This window comes from Pipistrellus hanaki, assembly GCF_964339955.1.
Source record: "Pipistrellus hanaki genome assembly, chromosome: 16".
In the NCBI taxonomy this organism is placed as follows: Eukaryota; Metazoa; Chordata; class Mammalia; order Chiroptera; family Vespertilionidae; genus Pipistrellus; species Pipistrellus hanaki.
The window spans coordinates 48368473-48395790 of NC_140518.1; the positions used below are offsets into that span (position 1 = coordinate 48368473).

General features: G+C 40.2%; 1 protein-coding gene across 19 annotated transcripts in view; it reads right to left on the reverse strand.

Moving 5' to 3' along the window:
• Positions 1 to 27318, reverse strand: part of NCOR1 (nuclear receptor corepressor 1) — a gene marked incomplete at its 3' end in the record, with an annotated part of 185671 nt that overhangs the window by 19001 nt on the left and 139352 nt on the right. For 16 of the 19 annotated variants that reach the window (XM_084861459.1, XM_084861475.1, XM_084861473.1 and 13 more), the window contains 17 exons: positions 26136 to 26296; positions 23505 to 23625; positions 23306 to 23407; positions 22855 to 22955; positions 20556 to 20721; positions 17936 to 18076; positions 16078 to 16161; positions 15362 to 15618; positions 13885 to 14245; positions 10622 to 10849; positions 8265 to 8474; positions 7658 to 7807; positions 6945 to 7070; positions 5126 to 5291; positions 4397 to 4890; positions 1873 to 2001; positions 134 to 282 (listed from right to left, as the gene is read on the reverse strand). In XM_084861459.1, the coding sequence (XP_084717585.1) occupies positions 134 to 282; positions 1873 to 2001; positions 4397 to 4890; positions 5126 to 5291; positions 6945 to 7070; positions 7658 to 7807; positions 8265 to 8474; positions 10622 to 10849; positions 13885 to 14245; positions 15362 to 15618; positions 16078 to 16161; positions 17936 to 18076; positions 20556 to 20721; positions 22855 to 22955; positions 23306 to 23407; positions 23505 to 23625; positions 26136 to 26296 (3146 nt within the window). The remainder of the gene's footprint in view (positions 1 to 133; positions 283 to 1872; positions 2002 to 4396; positions 4891 to 5125; positions 5292 to 6944; positions 7071 to 7657; positions 7808 to 8264; positions 8475 to 10621; positions 10850 to 13884; positions 14246 to 15361; positions 15619 to 16077; positions 16162 to 17935; positions 18077 to 20555; positions 20722 to 22854; positions 22956 to 23305; positions 23408 to 23504; positions 23626 to 26135; positions 26297 to 27318) is intronic. The other 3 variants (XM_084861466.1, XM_084861465.1, XM_084861461.1) reach the window with 2 other exon arrangements.

Below are 27318 nucleotides of genomic sequence, written 5' to 3' on the forward strand. Positions count from 1 at the left end.
ATTAATTAAACTCATTGAGTACTTAGAAAAAAATGTAGTACTAAGAAACCTAGACATCTTTAGTGTGATTCTATGTGAAATGTGCCTTCTTTGTGGTAAAAATAAGGAAAATTAATAATAATAAAAAACTTACACAGATGTGATCAGCAAGTGTGATGAGCCTGTGGGTCCTGGGCACTTGCCCCTCAGCCTGTGAAGTGGGGGGCAGCTGCTGCTGTGGAGACGGTGACTCCTGCTGGGGTCGATAGTGATGCAATGGTCCTTCGTACTGTCTGGCTTCAGCTGATAGAGGAAAGACAGATGTCTTACACTTTATCAAAGATCAAACACAACTCAGGGATGTAGAACATATCTCTAAACAGAATTCATATCTTAGTTTTGAAGAAAAATATTTACTGAATAAATAGAGGACTAACATAAAAAATTAAAATCATAAGTGAGCAAAAAAAAATTAATACCAACTATTTACTATATCATCTTACCTAATAATAGACAAACATGTAAATTGATCGTACCTCTGCTACACCCATAGCCAATCAGAGTGAGTATGCAAATTTAACCCAAGATGGTGGTTAATTTGCACACATACCTGAGTTCCCAGGAACATCCTCGGCACCTAGGTCACTCCCAGCCAGGTGGGGGGGCTTCCCAAGCCTAAAGCGTAGGGCCGAGCCAGCGATTGGAGGGGCAGGGGCTTGGGCAGGGGCTGAGCTGGCAATCAGAGGGGTGGGGGCCCTGCTCAAGCCTAAAGCCTCGGGTCAAACCAGCGATCAGAGGGAAGGGGGGAAAAAAGTCAATGTAAACATATCCTCAGAGGATAAAAAAAAAAAAAAAAAAAAAATGTCATATCCTATGAAAAAAAAACACCTTGAAAATGCCTAAAGAAAGTTGTCATTTTTTCATGGTGAAGGGACTGGAGTCACGTTGATGAAAATACATTGGCAGCTGCGGTGACTGGCCGTGGCTGCAGCAGCGGGGTGATGGGGCTGGCGCCTTCCCCTGATAAGCCCAGTGGCCTCCAGCAAAGGGAGGCCAGACAGTTGGGAGCAGACTTTGCCCCTCTTCACAGGCTGAAGGGCAAGTGCCCAGAACCCACATACAATTTGCCGGGTGATGATCACGTCTATGAAGTTAGCTGCGGTAATGGTAGTCTTCCCTCGGGTCCTTAGCTCTTCCTCATATCTGGATTTTGGAGGAGGCCCTTTATCTTTCCCAGCCTCAGAATAAACTACTGAAGGATGAGGCTGGGGCTTGCCACTTGGAAAGGCTGAAGAAGTGTACAGACACTGAACAGGTCTCTTCTCCACCTCCAGGGTTTTCTGCTCTAGCTGCTGCTGCTCACTAACTGCTGCTGACCTGCTCCCCAATGGGGAGCGGGCCTAAGCCGACAGAACATCTCCTGAGGGCTCCCATTATGTGAGAGATGACAGGCTGGGCTCAGGGACCCCTCCCCAGTGCACAAATTTCCTGCACCGGGCCTCTAGTTAAAATATAATAAGCAAATGAATTATCAAATAATAGCTTAAAATAGTTTTTCATTAATGTAGATTACTCTAAAACAAAACCAATAAAACAAATTATTTCTTACCATGCTCTAGACAAAGTGTGGTGCGCGCAACTCCCAGGGGTACAGGAAGAGTTTGGTGGGGGTACACGTTGCACCGGAGTTTGGTGGGGATATGCACTGCACCATGCTTAGCTGCGCCTAATTCTATGTTCTCATGAGTACGAGGGGTACTCAGCGTTACGAAAATTATAGAAGGGGTACACATATGTCAAAAGTTTGGGAAACACTGCTCTAGACAGATAACTAGAAGCAAATGATAAATGCAAACATGAAAACATATAAACTGTTGGCTAAAAAAGACATACTTTCTGCTTGATTTGCCTTCACAGCCTCTGGCGGATAGGCCTGTGGTTTCTCTGGAGGTGGTGCGGGGGAGCTGGCGGGGCTTATCACCTCAATGGCATCGCCAGGTGTTTCATAGCGGTGAGAAGACACTTTAGAGGAAAAAAAAGAATCTCATTTTAAAACTAACCCTATGAAAAGTTTCGGAAGTCCAAGTTCTTCAAATCTATTTGCATATTTTCATTTTTCATTCTCAGAAATGTTCACCCAGATTAATGATAAAAAGTAATGAGCTCAATGGACCACAATTGCTTCCTCGGTGTTCCTAGTCTTGGTAGGGGTTTGGGCTCTAAGACCTTTAGGTGAGGCAGAATAAAAAACAGACTTGTGACTTTCTCCTAGGAGCTGGAGAAGAAAATCGCTAGGAAACATTAGAACAAATTTAACAAATGAGAGAGTAGATCTCAATAGTCTACTGTTTCCAATAAATTCGATTCTCTGGGACAGTCAGCACAGCTCGTAGAAAAACTTAAGAGGCTACAAAGCTGCTTCATCATCATGATGACTTTAAAGCGACAGATAAAGTAACATGATATACAATACTTAATTTCTCAAATTTCTGTAGTATTGTTGACAAAAATTACTCCAAACAATTTTTTTGCACCATGTCTTGTGAAGATGAACAGAAATGGCAGGGGACATCTAAAGGGAAGCAAATCACTCCCTTGGCAGAGAGGGAGAACGTCCGCACGGGAAAGCTCTGCGATGCAGCTCCTCATCTCTGCAGTAGGGGTCCAGGCAGTTTGTGAGCCCTGCCATGGCCTCAGAGATGAGAATGGGGGAGGGGCAGATGTGACCTCCTACTCGGGAGCCTTCTGACTTCCGAGTGCTCTTTGCATCTGCACACTGTACCAGGAACCTGAGAAAACTGTCAGAGGCCCAAAGGATGCATGACCCTGGAATGATCAGCAAATGCGACCAGTCAATGGGCCCCGTTCACTGACCACAGATGGGAAGGAACGGTACTAGCAAGCACCACCTGCTCCTCCAGTGCTCATCTGCAAGCCTCCTCCCCTTCCCTCCAGGCCATGGCGTCAGTTACCTAAGTGCTGGTAACTGATAATTGGGGTGAAAAGTATCTTTGGGGAACAAAATTAAACCACTATACTCAAAACAAGTTATACTACTTTGCGGCTTTTATACACATGGGTACATATCACACAGTTTATGAGCACATATCCTAACTCTGCTTACCACTTCAGCTCCTCAACAGAAATCTAATGCAACTGTGTCCACTGTGCTCTGAAAGCCTGGGGTGGGGTGAAGGCTCTGTGCTTCACCTGAGGAGGGGAGGCCGACAGAAAAACTGAAAGCCACACTGAGTAACAATAGCTAGTGGGCTTCGGGGAAGTAACTTACCTAATTAGAAAAAAACAAAAACACCACACTCAGAAGCCAACACTCAGAAAAGGCCAGACTTTCTATTTGCAGACCTTTTGAAAGTCAAGTTCCCAGAGGGAGGTTTGGTTTGTGTTGTAAACTGAAAAGAAGTTCCCTGTGATCAGAGAACTGTGGCATTCAAAAAGCTACAGGGCGGTCACCACGCGTGCGGGGACTGCCCTGAGAGGGCCTGCTCCGGAACGGCAGAGCTTCCGCAGCATGTGCAACACTGCTGTGTGCACTGCCATAATCCCAGGCCAAAGGAAGCCTTGTCTGCACCAAACTGCCCCCATCTCTCAAAAAACTGCAAGAATGGAGGAGATATTTACCCAAACAAATCAAAATCAGGCACGGAGGTAAAAATAATTGCACACTGCATACTGATGCACCAGAAATCCTATGTTTCCCATTACCTTCAAATCTACTTAATTTCATGAATGAAAACAATAGAGAGATATCTGAGTATGGTTTAAATTACTTCAAATATTAGCAGATGTTTGTGTAAATACCTGTTCGTTCCTTCAGGAATTTAATAAAGAATTTACGCAATAGTTAAAAATAAGTTTAAAGTAACTTTTCCAGCATTTTACTATAGATCTGTGAATTCTTACAGACCTACAAGGTAGACATCAAAGTGACCAGACTTCATCAAAATCCAACTTGCAACCTACCAAAGACCAACAAGAAGGTGGCCTCCCATTTAAGAGGCTTTGGGGTATCAGCCTAAATACTGAGCCATATCCCAGAAAACACTGATTGAGGACTTAGGCCTTGACAGTACAGAGCTTAATGATACATCTACCATTTTTCAGATGTCTGAAAACGTCAATAAACTCTGCCCTCGGCCTATCTACTTTCCAACAGTAAGGAAGAGCATAATTTTCTCATGCAAGATAAATTGAAAAGTATTCGTAAGAAATGCCGACATTTAAGTAACCATAAACACAGCAGAAGAGACATTGTTGCATTACTAACCCACAAAACCTTTCTATTACATTTAGTATCAAGATTAGGATTTTCTTTATGCCACATTGTTCTGCGTTGCCTAAGGAATAAAGTAATCTTTACTGAGATATCACATTGCAAAACTCAGATGGAGATACATACAGCTACTAGAAGAGTCTGAGCTTTGAGAGCCACGTTCCCTCGCATCCTTGTCCGAGGCAATTTGCCGGGTGATGATCACGTCTATGAAGTTAGCTGCGGTAATGGTAGTCTTCCCTCGGGTCCTTAGCTCTTCCTCATATCTGGATTTTGGAGGAGGCCCTTTATCTTTCCCAGCCTCAGAATAAACTACTGAAGGATGAGGCTGGGGCTTGCCACTTGGAAAGGCTGAAGAAGTGTACAGACACTGAACAGGTCTCTTCTCCACCTCCAGGGTTTTCTGCTCTAGCTGCTGCTGCTCACTAACTGCTGCTGACCTGCTTCTCAAATTTTCTTCTAACCTGGCAGCTTCATGCTTACTCTCTTTTGTTTTGGAAACATCCATCTGGGGGGCCGAAGCTGCAGCGTCCACAAGAGCAGCCAGGGCATCTGCAGCAGTGTTGTAGCGGGAGGCGGGCAGGCCTTGGCTTAGCGAAGGGCCCCCCGCAGGCAGTGGCCTGTAAATAAAAGCAACACAGCTGTGAAGGGGAGGCTCTGTTCGGGGGTGCAGTGGGGAGATGGAAGGACAAACTGCAACAACAATCAATGTTTAGTGGGTAGTAAATCAATACTAAAATAACTGCAACCACAAACTAAAAAGTGTGTATGCAAGAAAGTGGTGTTTTGTGTGTGTGCGGGGTTTTTTGTTTGTTTGTTTGTTTGTTTTGGTCAAAATGTATACAACAGACTTACATGATTCGTAGCTGAGCACTTGGATCCAAAGTTGTGATTACACTGGTTCCATTGGTTCCCTGGAAAACACTGGGTCTCTGCTGCAGTATGGTCTCCTGAGCTCTCACCGAAGGGGATGGGGAGCGAACATACCCGTGACTGCCGGGTCGGCCAGGCTGCTCTGAGCCTTCGGGGGCAGAAAAAAAAGTCAAGTTGTAAGGAAGAAGCTAGAGACAGCAACAATTAGGGATTGTTAATTTCATGATATTCCTGAATAGGTAAAAGGAACATGAGATAAGAAATTGATGTCCCATCTTCTGGCCTCTGTAGAAATATGTTCTGTAAGAGTTTCTTAATAAAGATGCAAGAAAACCACACTAGCAACAGGAAACAAAAGTACCAGCTATCATTTACTGTCATTGCCATTTGTGAAAAGTTTCCATCTTGACTCCAGAGAAACAAAAATAACACTGATAATGAATTACTAATACAAATCAGATAGATTCGTTTTTCAGCTTCCTCATCAAATTCTTGTGTGCTTATCATTTGCAAAACCAAATTCGGAGCCACTTTCTAGGGATCCTAATGAAAGTAATATACTGCTGCCTCGCCTCGGGTTTCACTCACCCAGTTCTTCTTGCTCCTCTCCTTTCCTGCCCTCCACAAGTACCTGTTTCCCTCAGCAAACCCTCTTTTTCTTTTTAATCCTCACCTGAGGATATGTTTTTACTGCTTTTTTTTTTTTTTTTTTTTTTTTTTTTTTTTTTTTTGAGAGAGAGAGAGGAAAAAAAAGAGAAAAGGAGAGAGAGAGACATCGATGTGAGAAACATTGATCCGTTGCCTTCTCGTACATGCCCCGACTGGGGATTAAACGCACAACCTTTTCAGGTATGGGGCCATGTTCCGACAATGTGAGCCACTGGACAAAGCAGCAAGCGCTCTTCTGACACAAAATCATTTACTCTGGCATTCCCTAAAGCACAGCTCCTCAAACAACTCCTCTTCCGTATTTGAGACTTTTTTATTCATTTACCTTAGCCCTTGACTGGTCAAAACTATTTTACTCAGAAGCCCTCACATTCCTGCTCTACTCACTTCCTTTGCTTCCACCTTGTGTTCTAAGCCCACACTCTGACTTTCTTTTCTTTGTCTTCGGGAGAGCTAGCAGTCTCAGTATACACCTGTTCTCACAGCAATTTTAGCCCCCTGACCATACATCAGCTCATGTGATTGTTTCTATCGGCTACATTCCCATAGAGGAACTGCTATTTAAATGTTTATATCTCTGAAAAGGCTCTCCCCATCTGCACTGCCATTGATAACGTAGAGAACCAGTGTTTCTGCAGACACTACTACACCGGACATTCTCAACCTATGAAATATGAAGAACAAAAATAGTATTTTATTGTGTTAAATCTGCATATTATTCATCAGTGGGACCACAGACACTTTTAAAATATAGTTCCTGCTGAAGTTACATATCACTTGAACTTGGCTTCCTATACACATGTCCTCCTATCTACAGTATGAGCCTTTCACTTGGGCTGCTTCCAGCTCCAAGGAGCTCCCCAGCCAGTATCTTCAGGGCCAAGTGTAGCCATCAGGGGCCAAAACAAAACATCTTCATCATGAAAACTTCATTTTCCCGTTTCAAATTTATCTCGGCACCATTTCCACATTTCTAGCATTTTAACCTGTGCACTTTCCGTAAGCTATGGAATTACTTTCTCTCTTGTAATTCTTGTTTGTCAGAACCTTGCATCCCGCTACAGTGTCAGACACACTGCCCCGCCGCAGTGATTACAAAGGAGTGCCACACAATGACAGAGCCCCCACTCACCGGGCCGAAGGTAGAGGTCCGAGGAGGCCGCGGCGATCCGCTCCCGCTCCTTCTCCCGCTCCCTCTCCCGCTCCCTCTCACGTTCTCTTTCAGCACTTGCAGCGGCTGCCAGATGTGTTGAGTGTCCTGTAAAACACATAAATCTGCAACTTAAAGACTAAAATGTTACCCTATCAGGTACAACTCAATTTCAAAATTCTTAAGTAACTGAAATTTTTTCAAAATGTTTCATATTTAAAATGTAGGAAGTTCATTTTATTATTCTTTTTTTAAAAATATATTTTTATTGATTTTTTGTAGAGAGGGAGGGAGAGAGATAAAGAGTTAGAAACATCAATGAGAGAGATACATCGACCAGCTGCCTCCTGCACTCTCCCCCCACTGGGGATTTGCCCACAACCAAAGTACATGCCCCTGACCGGAATCGAACCCGGGACCCTTCAGTCCACAGGCCGACACTCTATCCACTGAGCCAAACCAGTTTCAGCTCATTTTATTATTCTTAGATGATAAATGGAGCCTAACACAAGTTACTTTAGGATATTTCTAGAGTACCTAGTGACAGGCACTTGCGACAGCAACTCTTGCTAAATATTAAATGGAAAACACAGACCATTTGCAGGGAGAGTGTCCCAAATACCTCCAAAGGCTATGCTGTCAGTCCTAGAGCGCACGGTCGTATCAGAGAGGTGTGTGAGTGCGTGGACTCTTACCTGGAGACATGGAAGCAGAGTTGTACGGCCTGGGAGGGAACGCAATCTGTGTACCAGGAATATAAGTGATTCTGTCCATGGGAGGAGTGCTTGTTCCCCCTGGGTGAGGCACTAAAATTGCTGGAGGCATATTGGTCAGATCAATGATTCCTGCTCAAAAGACAGATACAATAAAATTATATTATATTAAGTATTATTTTAGAGATACAGAACTACACATGGCTTTGTTGTTGTTTATCTCTATAACCCAATGGTACATTGTGTTCATTACAAATAAAGATGTTTAAGAACTTCATCACTTTGTGAGACTTCCCTTAAATCTAGAGAAGGATATGAAATGCTCTGCCCCACATGGACTTACGAGACAGAAAGCTTGTAAGACAATGACTTGAATATCTAGCACAATGATTTGGTTTACTTATTTCAGTGTTCACCAAAATGCTCTGTCTCGATACATTACTTTGCCTTCAAAGGCTAAAGGCTATAGAAAAAAGTAATGCCTTCTTTTCTTTTTTTGCATAGTTCATTCAACAAATTATTTATTGAGTACCTAGCCACCCTGGGTACACGGTAAATTCTATGAAATCTGAAGTGCAAAGACACAGACCCCTTGTTGCTGGGTACGGGAGACCCAGCTGCTGCTCTCGTGGGGAGAGTCCTCTGGCCACATCTGGGCGCAAGTTCACTTGCATCTGCTGTGAGGTAATGTAATCATTTAGGATTGTCTGTCTCGTGTTCTCCATTGCATAAAGCTGGTATTGACTTGGGTAACCTGGAGTTGGTGAAAGCTGTCTCTGAAACAGGTAAGCAGCAGCAGCTGATGGAGAGAGAAAGGCATGCCATTTAGTCTAGGCAAAATTCCTTTGCTAAATATCATTACAAAAAAGAGTAAGGGAATAACAGTCTATCGGGCTAATGCACACATGCATCTTTTATTTAGCATTGGACGGTGCCGAAGAGAGGAAGATGGATTCCTTTTAGACCTTAATATATATCTCAGCAATATTTAATGTACACATTCTAATGTCAGATGGAATGGAAAAGGGGAAAGAGAAACTAGACAAAATATAGTATTAACATTTTACCAGTAGAAAAGACACTAAAAAAATTCTCAAGTAGTTTCATAGTTTCAAACTTTGCTATGTACCTTTATTATATTTTCACCTGAAGTTTCTAAGAGCTGTTTGAAAATAAAATTATTTTTAAAGTACTGATTGTCCAATATGACCAAATGGAAATATGTGTGAAAACACTTTGTGACAAACAGTAACTTTATTTTTCTGGGGATGAAAATGATTAGTCCATTACCATTTAATTAGTCCATGTGTTTAGAGGAGAGATTAGCAAACTTTTCCTATAAAGGGCCACATGTCAAAAATCTTATGGTCTCTGCCATTGGAGCCACAGAAAGAAACAAATACATGTGGCTATGTGCTAACAAAGCTTTATTTATACAAACAGGCAGGATCAGAATTTTGCCTCCAGGCCATAGTTTGACAACCCTAGGCTAGAGAATGGCATAAGATATTAGGAAGAGTATGGTAAAAAGAAAAAGCTAATATCTCTATCCTCAAAACATTTGCAATCCAGCAAAAACTAAAAATGACAAGCAAATCAAAGTGCAATAAAGGACTGTGATAAACACTAAATAAAAGTATAAACATTCAACTTTTTCTGAATGCTTGAATAAACTATTTTTTATATATATATATATATTTTCATCTACTTAAAATAGCATGTGGCATGTTTTCTGGAATGCTTGCTCCCCGTTCATCTAGAACCCCACAGCCCGGTAAGTCTGTCCACGGACTCCATGGGAGCTTCTGTCTCAGTTCTGGAGAGTCCCTACGGGACTAGGAGTGGATCCTCTGAAATGTTCTCAGTTAACAATTGGATGGCAGTAAGACAGCTTTCATATAAAATATTCTCCACACATAGCTTAGAAAGCTTGGCACATAGGTAATGAAGATTGCTTCCCTAAAGACCAAGCTAAAACACAAATGTTCCGTGTCCCAATTTCAACTTGAATGATGTAACAAACAAGAAGAGCTGTGAGCAGAAAGCACATCTGAGTTGAGCCTGAGCAGGCAAGTGGAGGAACAAGTGGGACCTGGGAGGACAAGGGTGGTCAGGACAGACGGCCCAGCTGAGAGTCTCCACCAACCTGCCAGCAGCCTGCTGACTGTGTCATGGGACTCCTTCCTTGTGCAGAGCAGCTGCCCCCTCCTGGCGCAGCATCACCACGTCCAGTGCAGATTGCTCTAGAAAACCTAGACACTTCCACACCTACCAAATCTATATTCATGAAGTTCCTTCTAGCTATACTTGCTGCTGTAATTATGTAACTTAATGAAATAATATATAAATGAGAGAAAAACGAAAAGAGTGGTTTCCCTGGAAACTATTTTGGAAAGACTCAATACAGAAGGTGAATCAAGTATGGACTAGACAATTTTAAAAGACAAAGGGAAAATCTAGAAGGGTTCTATATTTAGATTGATTTGAATGACTAAATTCTAACTTCACTTGAAAAACCAAACCTGGAAATGTAAGTGTTTACATAAGAAAGACAATGGTAAAGTTTCATTAGTGAATCTGGCCTCAGATTAGAACACTGGTAAATGAATGCCTATGTTGTAAATTAAAATATTTAGCCTATGCCTGTGCCATTTAAAAATAATTCTTCATATACATTAAACCACTTTTTCAATTAGCTTAAACAAATGCCATCAGATAAAAGGACTTTAGATATACATATAACTTTTAGCTCTTTAAGGGGTACTGTAATATTTTGTTTCCTGACTTAGATGCTGGTAACATGGAGGTGGTACAGTTTGTGAAAATTCACTGGACTGTAAACTCATGATATGTGGAGCTGTCTGCATACTGGACTTTAATAAACAGAAATATTTACACACAGGTATATTATTTCTTTCCATAAATCCACACTCCCACTGTGCTTACCGGGATCCAGAGCCCTGTGAAACGGCATGGCGGGGTCCAAGTGTGCGGGCAGATGGCTCCTGTACACCTCTCCTGCGGCACCGCCTCGATGATGGGGATCAAAAGGACTGTGGCTCACTACAGGATCCACCCCAGGGACTGGAGACTTCGCTGGTATGCTTTCCCTCTGGGTAGGGGTCAGTGTCGATTTTCTTTCATGATTGATAGATTTGCTAGAAGAAAGTGTAACTGGAAAAAAGAGTCAACACCACAAATTCTTAAGAAAACTTGCTGAATATGATATTTAACCCTGTCTCAACCAATCAAATACAGACTACAGTCATATAACATTTGATCTTCCGTCCACTAAACATGCAACATTCAATCTTGCAAAATATGCAAATGTGAAGAACTAGCAGAAGATTTTGAGGTTTTCAGACCTCTACCTTTTGGATCACAGCATAGTGTTTTACGACTGAATGTTACGATTAAAATGTAGTTCAATACTCTGCTTTAAATCCCATTATAAATAATTTTGTTTTCTGTGTGACTTTAACATTCTCAAGTCTTTTGATCTCACACATATCAACTGGCAACTTCCTCTCTATCACCCAGACTCCTTGCTGCCCATCATGTGTTGTGATACAGTAGTCCCCATTCCTCCTCCTTCTCTTTTATATTCGGAGGTTTCATTTACCCGTGGTCCACGGCGGTCCAAATATTAGACGGAAAATTACAGAAATAAACAATTCATAAGTTTTAAATTGTGTCACGTTCTATGTAATGTGGTTGAGATCTCGTGCCCTCTGGCTCCTCCTCCACGCAGTACTGCACGGTAAGAACACCGCCTGCCTATTAGTCACTTAGCAGTCCTCTAGGTTATCTGTCCAAGGACTGCACTGCTTGTGTTCAAGCCACCCTTATTTTGCTTAATAATGGTCCCAATGCAGAGTAGTAGTGATGCTGGCGATTCAGATCTACCAAAGAGACTACGGCCATACCACCCTGAACACGCCTGATCTCATCAGATCTACCAAAGAGTACTTCCTTTGAGTAAAAAGGTATGCCCAGGGAAAACCTCTGTATACAGCACTGGAGGTACTAGCTTTGGTTTCGGGCATCCACTGGGGGTTTTGGAACATATTCCTTGCAGGTAAGGGGGAATCTCTGCATTATTTTTCCTTGCTCTGTACTTTCAAAAGACTTTCTCATTACCATACCAACCCCCATCATCTCTGTACTCTGGCCTCTTCTTGAATAAATGTTATTCAATGCTTATTATATGCAAACACTTACTGGCCATTACCCTCAATTGTTTTAATAACATAGCAAAACACTTTGATAGGAGACTTATAATAAATATATATGTGGTCTTCATACACAGTTCCTAATTCCTAGCTCCCAAGCCCTTCGAATTTCCTAAGTGTTAGAGGGACAAAGGTGTCTTTTGTTATTATGAGGTGGTGACTTCAAAGCCCCCAGGAGAGGGGGCATGGCTGGCAGGAGAACCAGTCACATGACTGGAGGGTTGGGACTTTCAGCCCTATTCCCTGACCTGTAGGGAGGCTGGAGGATGAATCCAACTGTCAATGGCCAGTGATTTAATCAATCATGCTTACAGAATAAAACGTTCATTAAAAAACAAAAAAACACACAAAAGGACAGCCTTCAGAAAGCTTCCAGATTGATGGGCAATTGAGATGCTGGGAGAGAGGTATGGGAGCTCCACACCCCTCAGCACACACCTTGCCTGTGCATCTCTTCCATTTGGTCCTCTAGTACCTAAAATGTTCCTCTGACTTCTGAGTTGTTTTAGAAACTAACTGAACCCAGGGAGGGGGCTGCGGGAACCTCTGATTTACTGCCAGTCAGTCAAAAGTACCGGTAACAATGTGGACCGGGGACTGGCATCCTGTGTTGGAGGGTGTCCTTGGAACCTCCAATCTGCAGCCAGTTGAGCAGAAGCAGAAGGGGAAGGGGTCTTATAGGCTGAACCTTAACCTGTGGAATCTGATGCTCTCTCTGGGGAGACAGTGTTGGAACTGAGTTGAATTCTTGGATACCGTGCTGATATCTGATAATTGCTTGTTGGTGTGGAGATCGCTCCACACATACACCATGTTGGAAACTGGGTCTCAGAACACCCAAAATAAACACACAGAAAATAAATTTTATCATTTTAAAGGGTACAATTCAGTGGCATTAATATACTTACAATGTTATGCAACCATTACCACCATGTAATTATTTATATTTTGATAATATCAACTTGACCATGTAATTATTTATATTTTGATAATATCAACTTGACCATGATCAAACGAATCTGGTCACAACCAAGAAACATACTTTGGTTCGTTAAATTCCCTTCCAAGCCTCAACTTGCTCAACTGTAAAGGGCATTTTCCCTCCTCAAGGCAATTCTTCAAAACTATAGCCGAAAGGTTTTGGATTCACCAACCTACTCAATCAGGCACTTCCCTCTCTCCTCCCTCCATGCTACTACCATACCTCTCCCAACGCCTAAATCACAATTCCCACAGTGTCCAGCCCAGGACCTTGCACATGAGCCCTCAATTAATATGCACTTCAACACAATTTAAAATGGTAAGTATAGAAACACTTTTAAGAAGGCGTCAGTTTTAGGGACCCCTGACAAAAATCAATGTCTCTCTTACCTTACCTTGTCTCTCTTACTGATGTACCCACCAGTAACAAGAACAATAGTTCACATTTACTGAGTCCTTCAAACATGCCCAGCACTATTCTTTAAACATACAACCTAATTTTATCTACACAACATTCCAGTGAGGCAGGTCTTACTACTGCATTACCATTGTATGGATGAGGAAATACAGGCACAGAAAAAGTAAGTAAGTTGTCCAAATTCATGCAGTACGAACAACCTAAGTTCAAGCTTGAATGAAGAGTCTTGCTTCACAGCCTAAACTTTCAACTCTCATACTGATTGCTGCTGAAGAAACAACTGTCAAAACTGACTTCCAGAAAAACTAGGATTAGCTGGAGGGGCTGGAGAGGACACTCCTAAGACTATCCTATTCTAGAGCATTTTTGGACTCCATCACACTCCGCACTTGATTAAATATTGGATATCTTACCTACAATTATGTCTATTTTTAATCTGGTAGCCCTCCATAGCCCTAGCATCAAGCTCAAACTAAAGATCCTGTGACAATGTAAAGCTAACAATTTGACATTTATTACTAGCCAGATTGGAAAAAGCGCAATAAAAATGATCAGACAAGGCCACAAGAATAGCATACCATCAGAAGTTCTGTTCATCATGGGTGAGCCTCTGGACATGGTGTTCTGATAGCTCACAGGTGTCCGGCGTGCGCTGGCGTCGTCATAAATCCCCGGGCTCATCTGTGCTTTGGGAGCTTCATGAAGCGTAGACCTAAGAACTGAGGTGCCAGAGCTTACCACCGATGTATGCCGTGAACGCACTTGCTCGCCCACTTTCACATCCTCGTATTTCCCCCGTTCTATCACTTTTATGTTCTCTGGCACAATTTCCAGTGGAGGCATCCCACGAGCTAGTTTGCTAGGTCCTGTGATTAAGGATTTGACATTGTGTTTGATGGCAGATTGACCTGAGTTGTTGTCAAACTTTATTGGTGTGCCCTGAAAGGAAAAAAACGAACATTACAGGTAGACCAAAGCACTTGAATATTTTCCCATCTAAGGTCTCTGTTTGGCTCATGGAAATTATAGTTTGCTATAGTAGTCTTTTTTCCTTTCAACTGCAGTTTACATTCATTATTATTTTGTATTAGTTTCAGGTGTACAGCATAGTGATTAGACAACCACATACTTTACAAAGTATTCACCCTAATATTTCATGTATCCACCTGGCACCATACATAATTATTATAATATTGCTGACTGTGTTCCATATGCTTTACATCCCCATGACTATTCTGTAACTACCAATTATTACTTCTTCATCCCTTCATTTTTCACCCAGTCCCCCAACTCCCCTCCCCAGCTAACCCTCAATTTCTTCTCTGTAAGTTTATTCTGTTTTATTTGTTCCTTTATTTTACTTTTTAGATCCCACACATAAGTAAAATCATATGGTATTAGTATGATTTATTTCACTTAGCATAATAGCCTCTAGATTCATCCATGCTGTTGCAAATGATAAGATTTCATTGTTAATGGCTGAGTAATATACCACTGTATATATGTATGACTTTTCTTTTTAATTCTCATCCAAGGATATGTTTTTATTGGTTTTTAGAGAGAGAGGAAGGAAGAGAAAGAGAAAGAAAGATTAATGCGAAAAAAACACACCAAAACCTAGGTATGTGCCCTGATTGAGAATCAAACCAGCAACCTTTTGGCACACGGGATGTTCCAAGTAACTGAGCCACCATCTATTGAAGGGCACTTGTGTTGTCTCATCTTGGCTATTGTATATAATAGTTCAATGAATATAGATAGGAGTGTACATATTCTTTCAAATTCATGTTTAGAATGTAGTAATCTTTATTGTCCGTGTGCATGTCTCAATTACAAGCCCATGGATCCTGAATTACTTTCCCACATTATACACAGCCCACTATGAACACAGTACAAACAAATGATAAAGCATACATAAAACTTTCATGCTTTCTTCCAAGAGACCTGATCTCAAAAGGACTACTTATAATTATTAAGTTGAACTTTTTAAAATGCTTCATAAATATTACAGTCTAAAGTGGAATGATGGCAAAAAGAACCACAATGACTAGTTACCTGGGAGATGGAACCCTCAATTATTGGCCTTGTGCTTTGGACCACATCTGGAGTTTTCCGGCTTTCCTGAGTTAAAATATCTTGTCTCGGAATCTCGTGGATGGAGCGCCCCATTTCCTTGATGGTGGTGATGCCATCATATGGCTTTCCTTTGGTGATGGCGCCTTCAAATGCTCGCATGGGAGGGCTCTCTCTTTTAATCTGTTTGGGATATTTAAGGCCATCTTCAAAACTTTCCGTTGTTGTTCTTGGTGTACCTTCAAATAAGAATTCAAGAAACATACTTACTAAAACAATGCCCATGGTTGCATAAAAATGCCACTGAACTGCCCATTTAATTGTTCAAATGATAAATTTTGTTGCAATTTTACCATAACTAAAAAAACTCAATGCCTTGTCATCTTGTAGTTTCCAATCAGTTTTCTGTTTATAACATCTTTAAATAATATATTCATCAGTCATTTTTTAGGATTGTTCAAAATTGCATACATCATTACAACACAGACCAGAAAGGTTATTACATAACAAAGATATCTCTACATTAAAAAATGAGGTAATTATCATCTTCAAAAGAAGAAAGAGAAGATTTGTAATAAAGATTAAATATCTAATATTTCAAAAAGGAAAATATCCTGAAAAACATGTTTCACGAACTGCAAATTAATGTCAAACTAGTATGCAGTGAGGGAGTCACAACAAGCAAGCGAAATGTTTACCTTGCATTATGGAACCAGAGAGCACAGTCCTTTCTTTGAGGTCAGAATGAGGGCTTCCCCTGGGCAATGCTCGGCATATCAGTCCTTCAAAACAAGAAAGCAATTCAAGTATTAAACACAATGTGTATGTCAACCCACATCTAATTATACTGTCCTTAGAGTATATGTTTTTGATAAAAGCTCTATAGAGAAAGGGGTATCACTGTAAACTATGTATAGTGCCAGGTGGGCACTAGACTTATCTGGGGGATAACTTTGTAGATGTCTAAGCATTATGCTGCACACTTGAAACTAATATGACATTGAATATCAATTGTATTGAAAAAAAGGGGGGGATATTTTAAATCTGTGAGCTATTCAGAAGCATGTCATGGAATAAAAGTTGAAAGTATCACTATTCCTTTTTAAATCTTTTCCTAAATAGAAAATGGGCACAAAGGCATCTATCAGAGGTCAAAAAGCAAAGAAAGACACTTTTAAAGCTAAATCTAAAATCCCAATGCTTCTTTATCAAGGTGAGAGAAAATACAAAGGGACTGAAAATCATTAATTCTGAAATACATCTATGAGAAAAAGAAAACATTGAAAACAGATTAACTCGAAAGTATATAAAACATTAAATGACACATACAAATCAAAATTAAAGATTATACATAAGCCCTTAATAAGCTTCATGTTATATGTGTACAGGGTAGGGCAAAAGCAGGTTTACAGTTGTTCATATGGAAAATAATGCAAGCCGAAACCCGTTTGGCTCAGTGGTAGGGCATCGGTCCTCGGACTGAAAGGTCCCAGGTTCGATTCCGGTCAAGGGCATGTACATTGGTTGCAGGCACATCCCCGATGTGGGGTGTGCAAGAGGCAGCTGGTCGATGTTTCTCTCTCATCGACGTTTCTCTCCCCTCCTCTCTGTAAAAAATCAATAAAATTAAAAAAGAAATCACTTAAAAAATAATAATGCAATAATTATAATACTAAATAATACAAGAATAAACTCTATTTCACATATAACTTTTGTCACACTGTGTATTGCTGATAAGTTGAGGGGTCCTTACCCTGTTTTTAGTATTTCATCCAGATTAAAATGAAACAGCTGAGGCATGTTAAGAGTTCAAGAAAGTGAGTCATTAAGAAAAAAACATCCCGGCCATTGGTGGCTCAGTGGTTAAGCATCAACCTATGAATCAGGAGTTCACGGTTTGATTCCTAGTCAGGGCACATCCTCAGGTTGCGGGCTAGATCCCCAGTGTGGACCATGCAGGAGGCAGCCGATCAATGATTCTTTCCCATCACTGATGTTTCTCTCTCCCTCTCTGAACTCAATAAAAAATATTTAAAAACAAAAAACAAAAAACCCACCATTTCATCATTTACTGAATGCATATCATAGGATCAGCACAGGATGGACGCCTGTCTCTAACAATGGTAGGTACAACCTCCTAACTGACAGAAGAGGAAAGAGGTTCAGAGAAATTCACCAAGAAAGGGGAAGCTTGGATTCAAATATATGTCTTTGCTCTATCCATTACACAACTTTGCCTGCCTCACAATACAAAGTTCTCCTAATAAATTTTACATTTTCAAACTCATTTATCTCAAACAAACAAAACCTACAAATCATATGAGAATTTTAATAGTTACCTACAATGTGACCACTTATGTTTAACTTTTACTTCCCTCCTCCTCTATCATGTAGCACCTGATTTATATGTCAATATGAACAGAGTTAATTTCGCATTAATTCAGGGTCTATTTTATACAGTATACAGATTAATAATATACCACCTAACCTAACAATGCACATTTACTAGACCAAATTATATGTATCTAAATGCTGTTCTGGAAACAAGATTTTTACCCTCCAATGGTGCCGACACGGGAGACTCCCTCATTGACAGCCCTTGCTTTATGTTTCCTTCCACTGATTCATAGCTTCTTTTCAAACTGATTTCATGAGCTGTTCTTGGACTCCTTGTCCCTTCTCGGGCATTCTTAATGTCTGCAAAATATAGGAACAAGAATTGCTCAGACAGGGCTCCAGGACTATTGTACAGTAAGAAAGTTACTATAATTTCATAGCCTATCTTATAAAAATAATATAAAAATTAGTCTTAACCAACAATATACATCTGTGCAAATGATATTTATAAAAATGTTTTTGTTCATTCAAATATATTTATTGAGTTCAGGCTTACAACTAAGGTTAACAAATTAAGTCCCTTTGCTCATGAGACTTACCCAATAGTAGCAGATACAGATAAATTACTAGGTAATTACTATAGAGTATAATAAATACTATGAAAAGATAAGTATAATATGCTATAAGAATGCTGGAACACTTAAAGTTACAGGTAAGACTGCCTAGAAGAAATAATATTTAAGCTGAGAACCGGAATGACAAAAGTTGCTTAAGTCAAAATAAAGGGAGAGCCCTCGCTGATGTGGCTAAATGGTTGAGTGTCAATCTGCACACAGAGGGTCTTGGGTTTCATTCCCGGTCAAGGGAACATACCTGGGTTGCAGGTTCAATCCCAGGCCCAATTGGGGTGCATGCAGGAGGCAACCAATTGATGTGTCTCTCTCACATCTCTCTCTCTCTCTCTCTCTCTCTCTCTCTCTCTCTCTCTCTCTCTCTCTCTCTCTCCCCTCCTTCCCCCTCTCCCTTCCTTCTACTCTCTAATAAAATAAAATAAAATCATTGGGAAAAATATCCTTGGGTGAGGATTAACAACAAAAGAGGTGGTACAGGGCAAGAGAACAGTGAACACAAAAACCCAAAGGCAAGACAGAGTATGATACATTAAAATAACTTAAACTTAGTCTGGCTGGGTAGCTTAATTGGTGAGAGCATCATTCAGGTACACAAGAAGCAACCAATGAATGCATAAATAAGTAGAACAACAAATCAATGTCTCTGTCTCATTCCACTCCCTTCCTCTCTTTCTCTTAAAAAAAAAAACAAACAAGGGGGGGGGGGGAGGGTGGACACTTAACCTCAGTTAATGGCCAATGTGTAGAGTGAAGCTGGGAGGAAGTGTGCAGGGGGAATAACTGCAAAGGGGCTAAGGAGAAAGGTGAGAAGGGGACAATCTGAAGAGATAAGCTGGAAGCAGCTCATGGAAGGGAGATTAAGGCAAGGTACGGAGTTTATAATGACCTTAAAGGCCATGGAGAGTCCAGCAGGAAGTGACGTAATGTACAGTTCTGACTATGGGTTAAAACCGAAGGCAGGGAGATCAGTTAGGCAGATGACAGATGGCGGTAACAGTGGGGAATAAAATGAAATGGCCGAGTCCAGAGACTTTAGGGGAGAGAAGAGAAACATGACTCTCGTGACTGGTTGATTGGATGTGGAGAGCTTCAAACGGAGGAGTCAAAGATCATGTCCAGATTTCTGTCTTAGACCAGAAACAAAATGTAAACCAATATATGCCAGAATGTTAATGCAACAAAGGAGGAAGGAAATAAGAAAGTTACATATACTTTGTGTCAGGCACTGTGTGCTCACATACTTTTTTTCTTTATATTTGAAGAGAAAGGTAAATCATGACTAGTGACCACTCAGATCACAAAAACAATTGCAAATGAAAACTCAAATCCAGCTCATCACTTGGCTTTTTTTATACCATAACTGAGTCATTCTTATAAAATCATACCACTGGGAAAATATAACTTAAGAGTACATCTAAAGAATTATTTTCTTATAGACAGAAAATAGTTATATTTAAGGAGAATTTAAATTTAATATTCTTTCCAGGATTATCCGACGTTCATTTACTCCCTAATGCTTAACTCATAAAATAAGAATCTCTTAAAAATAAATGTGATTCTATTAAAGACTAGAGGCCCGGTGTGTGAAATTGATGCAGGGAAGGCGGGTGGGCGGGAGTGTCCCTCAGCCCAGCCTGCACCCTCTCCCAATCTGGGACATCCCTCTCACAATTCAGAACTGCTGGCTCCCAACTGCTCACCTGCCTGCCTTCCTGATTGACTCTAACCATTCCCCTGCCAGCCTGATTGATGTCTAACTGCTCCCCTGCCAGCCCATTTGCCCCCAATTTCCCCCCTCTACCAGGCCTGGTCCCTCCCAAATGCCCTCCCCATCTTGTGTGCAAATGGGGGCAGGATCTTTGACCACATGAGGGCAGCCATCTTGTGTGTTCAAGTGATGGTCAATCTGTATATTACTTTTTTATTAGATAGGATAACAAAGATTATTTTCCTAGGCTAAATCAACAAATCAGAGTTGATGTTACCTACCACTTACATGACAATTACTATAAGGTTGCGCTGTTTATCACTTTTCATTGTCTCAGTTAAATTTTCACAAGCATTTCATGAGAAGATACTATTACCTACCCCTTTTACACAGAGGAAACTTGGACTCAGGGAATTCCCTAAAGCAAGTATGTGGGGCACCAAAGGCCATGTTTCTAGTCACATGTTGTAGTATTGGCTCGTATAGACATAATACTTACTATCATAAGATAAGATGTGTCCACTTTTGCCTTCATAAATAACATGGCCTTTGGATGCAGCTTCCTCTCTGCCTTTTTCAGGACTGCTCTCTTCAGTTATTCTAGAAATTGGCCCCTTCACCAAAGTCTCAGTTGGTATGCCAGCCTGGGACAGAGCCGGGGTACCCTGCCATCAAATCAAACACAAGTACAAGAAAAGTCATTTAAGTTTAATGGAAATGCAAGATACCTAAAATTTAATCTACCACACTGAGAGTCAAACCAACCCATATTTCCAAAGAAAAAAAGAGCACATGAGAGGAAATCAGACATTAAATTTTTATAAACATAAAAAATAATATATATCTTTATCCTTGAACACTGACACACACACACAAAAAAACCTCTTAAAATGCTGATAAATATGAATTGAATCAGCTTTCTTCCCCAGTGTGAAGTTAAACATTTATAAAGGCACTTAAGTGGGGAAAGAAAAAATTGTGTTAAGGCCTAAAATCATGCAAATGTAATAAAGCTTTTTCAAATTTCTAATAAAAATAAGATAATAAATTAAGGTGTAATTTTTAGAATACTACAACTTTCTCTCATAATGTGGTAAGAGAAATAAAGAACTTTCAATTCCTAAACTGTCTGCTGGATTAGACCCCTAGTCATGAGTAAGAGAAAAGGAAGAAAAACTCAGATGTCTCCATTTAGTGATATGGATTCCGTTTAAGTCATATCATCTGAATTCTCACCATCACTAGTTCTTATCTGGGTTGCCTATAACCATGGTTCTTTTTTACCTTTCCTTTAAGCAAGAAATCCTTCGTTCTAAGAAAATCATTCATGAAATCTAATATGTAAAGTGCACACGTGAACTGCTTGGGTTGAAAAGGAAGTGGAAGGGCCAGGCCTACCCCACTCACACTTTTTGAGTTCTCAAAATTCTAGACAGGACAATTTGAAATGACATGCTTACAGCAGGAAGAAAATGAGACCAATACATTTCCTCATTTGGCCATTAAGTGAGCTTTTAGCAAACATCTGGAAGGTCTTCATACCTACTTTGAAAGTGCCCATGTCAGACTAATTTAAAAATAAACAGATAAAGCCTAGCCTCATTTGATATAGTTCATTCTACCTTTCTACCCATTGTTTGGATACTAAAGTGAAAATGAAGAAGAAAAAATATTCATGGGCCATTTACTTGTCTTCTGTTTATATTAAAGTATTTGCTTATTCTACAAACTAATTTCAGGGGAACATATACTTTGGTCAAATGCAAAAGGAGAGATCTGAATAGTATGTAACTTTCTAGATTACTATATGCTCTCTCCTATAAACCAGCGGTTGCCAAAATTTCGGACCTCAAGGGACCACCAGTGACCCGCAGACCACTGCTGTAAACCATGTCTTAAGGAGGAATCACGGGGAGATCTTATTAAATGGAGTATCTGATTCAACAGGTCTAAAGTGGGGACGGAAACTTCTGCTCAATGTAACACGCTCCCAGGTGATGCTGATGCTCTGGGCACAAACCATACTTGGTCAGCAAAGTCCTAGAGCATGGGTCTCACACAGGCACACAGCAGAGTCTCCAGGGGGGGGCTGGAAACCCCAGTTTGCTGGGTCTCCTTCCCATGGGTGAGATTTCAGTACTTCTGGGGGGTGGGGGGCGCATTCATTTATAGGTCCAACAGTTTCTCCAGAGACACTGATGCTGCAGATCTAGGGACTACACTCTAACAACCACTGTCCTAGGAAACAGGAACAAAGGATAAGGAAGAGGAATAGAACAGAAACCTGTGATAGGTACAATGTGCAAAATACAGAACTCTGTTATAGTAATTTCCCAGCATAGAATTTTCCATTCCCAGATTCATATTAATACAAAGGCTAAGGTCTGTTTAACATTTCAAACTAAAATTAATATTTAACTAAGGAAAATACCTTTTATTATTCAAAACTGGCAATTTATTTAGCCTAAAATTGGAACAAGATACTTGCTTTTTGGTGCTCTTGCCAATGCCATCCATATATCTTAGTTGAGCATTAGATTTTAGCAAGGCAGCTTATATAGTAAGATTAGAGACCTTTCAAATGAACCATATTATAAATAATACAGCATGTAGTAAAAATAATCACATTAATGTCTTTATGCAGACAGTTTATGGATATGGGATTTATCATCACCGAAACCCAGTCCCAGTACCTGAACAATGAACAACTTAATCACAAAACTATTCAGCTGGACAGCCAAAGCTCTTCAGACTGCTGCTCCAGTGTTCTCAGTACTTCGGGAATGATCGTAACTAACCTGGGTGATAGAGCCCCGTAGCGATGGGATGCTTTCCACGGAGATTTTGCTTGATGGAGTACCCCGGGTTATACTTCCTTCCTGAGTGACTCCTGTGGTACCTGAATAACAACAAAGTCATTAGCAAATTATAGTCTCTATAGCAAAGAAAACGAACGACCAAACAAAAATCAGCCCATACTTGGGAGAGGGATAAGAGAAGGAAACAGCAACATACACACAAAAATTTTGTTTCCTTGAAATGTACTTTTAAAGTAATACTGCACTTATTACAAAGGACTGCTGAAATATGGAATTTCCAAGTTTTTAAGTCATTTTTATATGGAAAGAAAACTTAAATTTAGAATTTAAAGGCTCTAACTTAAAAACCCACCATTAAAACATATCACTTACTTTAATAAATTAATTGGGGGGAAAAGTTTAATATTTCTGCCGAACAGCATATTTTTACCTCTGACCACTCCTTCATGTTGTGCCCTGACCAATAAACCCTCAGGTTGTGAGTTTTGGCTTCGGGGAGAAAATTCTTCCTGCTTGATATAGGGCACAGTAGCTATGGATCAAACAAAAGAAAAATGTAAAGATCAAGTGCTGAGTTACTGACGATGACGCTCCACAGGCAGAAACACGATGCACAGGCACTCACTGACCTGCTTTGGCAGATTCCTGTTGCCGTGGCAGTCCGAGAGAGATAGAGCCCACGGAGGGCTTCGTGGTCTCTTGAGGGTAGGAAGCCTGATTATGAGAAGTCAAATAAGTGCCAGGTGTTCCCTAAAAATAATTTTAAAAGTCCAAAATAACAGTGTCTTTCGCAAGGTCAACTACAAAGTTAATGTTCACATTTCTGTTTATAAAAATTTATACCCTCAATGCCCAAATTTTAAAATAGATATTTATAAAGCAAGAAAATCCTTATATGGCCAAGTAATCTCTGCTTATATGGTCAATTAATTAAATGTTAACCAATACAAAATTAATAAAATGGTCAAATTTTAAAATGTCCATTAATCTACACTCATATGGTAAATTCATTTATGCTTACATGGTTAATTAAGCTGTGACAAAGGAGGCAGGAATATACAATGGGGAAAAGAGTTTCTTAGTAAACTGAACATATACAGGCAAAGAAAAAAAAAGAAGCTACTTTCTTACATCACATACGAAAATAAGCTCAAAACAAATTAGCCCTTTGTACGCCGTAAGTGTCTATAGATGCAAGCGGCAGACCTTGCACACACACAATGTGTGTCTATAGCTGCAAACCTCGCATATCAACTCTGGTCGTCCAATTTGAAATCAGACTTGTTAGTGACATCTCTGAGTTTGTAAAGAAAATTATGGTAACTTAAATTTGTAAATATTCCAGCACATATGTAAGAAATGGGGATGGTTTCTGTTTTGGATGCTTGGCAGTTAACTGGTTAAAGATTTAAATATAAGACTGAAACCATATGCCGGGACCGGTTTGGCTAAGTGGATAGAGCGTTGGCCTGCGGACTGAAAGGTCCCGGGTTCGATTCCGGTCAAGGGCATGTACCTTGGTTGCGGGCATATCCCCAGTAGGGGGTGTGCAAGAGGCAGCTGATGGATGACTCTCTCTCATCGATGTTTCTAACTCTCTATCTGTCTCCCTTCCTCTCTGTACAAAATCAATAAAATATATATTAAAAAAAAAAAAAAAAAAAAGACTGAAACCATAAAATTAAAATAAATAAATAAATAAATAAATAAGACCGAAACCATAAAACTCCTAGAAGAAAACATAGGTAGAAAATTCTTTTACAATATATTATTCTTAGCAATATATTGTATTTTTGGATATGTCTCCTCAGGCAAGGGCAACAAAAGCAAAAATAAACAACTGGGACTACATTAAACTAAAAAGCTTTTTACAGAAAAAGGGAAATCAACAAAATCTCAAAAAAGGCAACCTAGCTAACAGAGAACTTTTGTCCATAATATGTAAAGAGTTTCTATAATCTAGTAACACAAAGACACATTAAAACTTGTTAAGACTTAAACAGTCACATCACAATCAGATGTGCAAATAACCAATAAGTACATTAAAAAGTGCTCAACCTCATTTGTTGCAAAAGAAATGGAAAATAAACCCACAAACATATTACACACCCGCTAGATTACATACTCGCAGCAACTTCACTGTCAGAATTATACAAAAGAAATGAAAACAGATGCCTACAAAAAGCCCAGAAAAAAATGTTCCTATCTGTTGTATTCATAGTAGCCCAAACTAGAGCAGTGCAGGTTTCCATCAACAAGGAAATGGATAACTAACTGGTATGCTCATACAATGGAGTAGTCAGCAATAAAAAGGAAGCAACTACTGATTACACAAGAACCTGGGTAAATTCCTAAAACCACTATGCTAAGTTAAAGACAGACACAGTACATTCTGTGTAATTCCATTTATATGAAGTTCTGGAAAAGTAAAAACTAATCTACGACAATAGAAAGCAGAACAATGGTTGCTTCAGGCATTGGAAAAGGAAATTGCTTAGAAAAGGGCAAGGGAAAATCTTCTGAAGGGACAAAAATATTCTATTGATATAAACTTAGCATAAATAAACAGAATCTTTAAAAGTAACATCTTACTGTCATTGGCTGTGCACGACAGTAAAAACTGAGTGAGCCATTAAGATCAGACCATGTTTAAAAAAAAAAGATATATATTGGCCAAAGTCAGAATAAACTAAGGCTTGCCAATCATCTAAGATTTAACATGTGGAGTCTTTACCATAGTTAGTCAACAGATATTCTAGTTACTTGAAAATACTCCGTTTTCACTTCCATTACACTAGGCTTCAGAGCACACGTGCCTTTTTTAAGTTAAACCAGTGTGCCACAGTCCCACGATCTGGGCATGTCACTCACAACCTTCCTGGGCGTGGCACGGAGTACAGTGATGGCTGCATTTTCTGGTCATATATAAACAAAGATTTTTATTTATTAGGTTTTTTTTTTTTAATATATTTTATTGATTTTGTATAGAGAGGAAGGGAGAGAGAGTTAGAAACATCGATGAGAGAGAGTCATCAATCAGTTGCTTCTTGCACACCCCCTACTGGGGATATGCCCGCAACCAAGGTATATGTCCTTGACTGGAATTGAACCCGGGTCCCTTCAGTCCCCAAGCCGACACTCTATCCATTGAGCCAAACCGGTTTTGGCTTATTAGGGTTTTGACAGATCAGTGTGAGGAGGGAAAATTTTCACCAAAGCCATATTCACCAGAAAAGCTACTTGGAAGAGGAGCCATTTACCTGGGAGATGGAGCCTCCCATTATAAACGATGGTTTTTCTGAAGCCCCAGTGGTTTTGGATGACGGGATGAGAGGAGGAGGTGGCCTAGTGGGCCGAGTGGTTGGAAGCCGAACCCCTTCAGGGAGATTAGTTATCACGTGATGTGGAGCAGGCTGGAGGACTGTTAAAAGGAAGAAATAAATTATTTAAAATAGTCAATTTGCCAGTCTGCAACATTTTACCTATCTCAGTCATTCCTAAATTTTTGAATCAAAAATTAGAATTTAAGTGCAAGATGAAGCTGAGGATGAACACTTCATTTTAAATCTGTCACTTTAATTAAACCTGTTTACACATTCAGGTCACTAATGGTATGTGTGAGGTTGAAATATTCAACTCCCCATCAAACCAGAGCTTTCAAGTTAATCTTCATTTCAAACTATTTCTGTGTAGCATATGTAAACAGAATTTTTAATAATTTTCTCTATCACTCTTTGGACCTCACAATGGAGGTGAGATAAAAGAGTGCTTTTAGGAGTAGTTATTACAACTTTGGAGAAGATACTGACATGCTTGACAACAATTATATAATCTCTTTGCAACTCCTGTAAATTGAGAAACATTTACTGATTCTAGCACTCTCAGACTCTTGAATTTCTGAGATTGGTGGGGGAGAATGGAGATCTCAAGTTTTGTACAAAGTACATGTACCCTTAAGAGAAAAGCCAAATGTTACAATATTTATGTGTCAACATAAATTTTCCAGTGGCCCAGTGAATCTCAACTGAATATAACTAACTAGAGGCCTGGTTCATGGATTTGTGCACATTGAAAGGTAATTATTTAGAAGGTAGCTGGTGAGTGGGACTGGGCGAGACAGGCTGGACACAACCTGGAGCCAACCTCTGGTAGTCCCTCCCAGGCCGGCAACACCGGGGGTGGCATCTGTGAAGTAAGCAGGGTCTCTTTGGCAGGTGAGGTCCCTCGACCTGGCATGCAGGATCAGGCCTAAACTAGCAGTTGGATATCCCTCTTGCAATCTAGGTCTGCTGGCTCCTAACTGCTCACCTGCCTACCGACCTGATCCCCCTAACTGCTCTCCCTTGCTGGCCTGATCATCCCTAACCATAGCTTTGTCCAGAAGGTCGTCTGGAAGATGTCTGATCTAATTAGCATATAACCCTTTTATCAGTGTAGACTAGA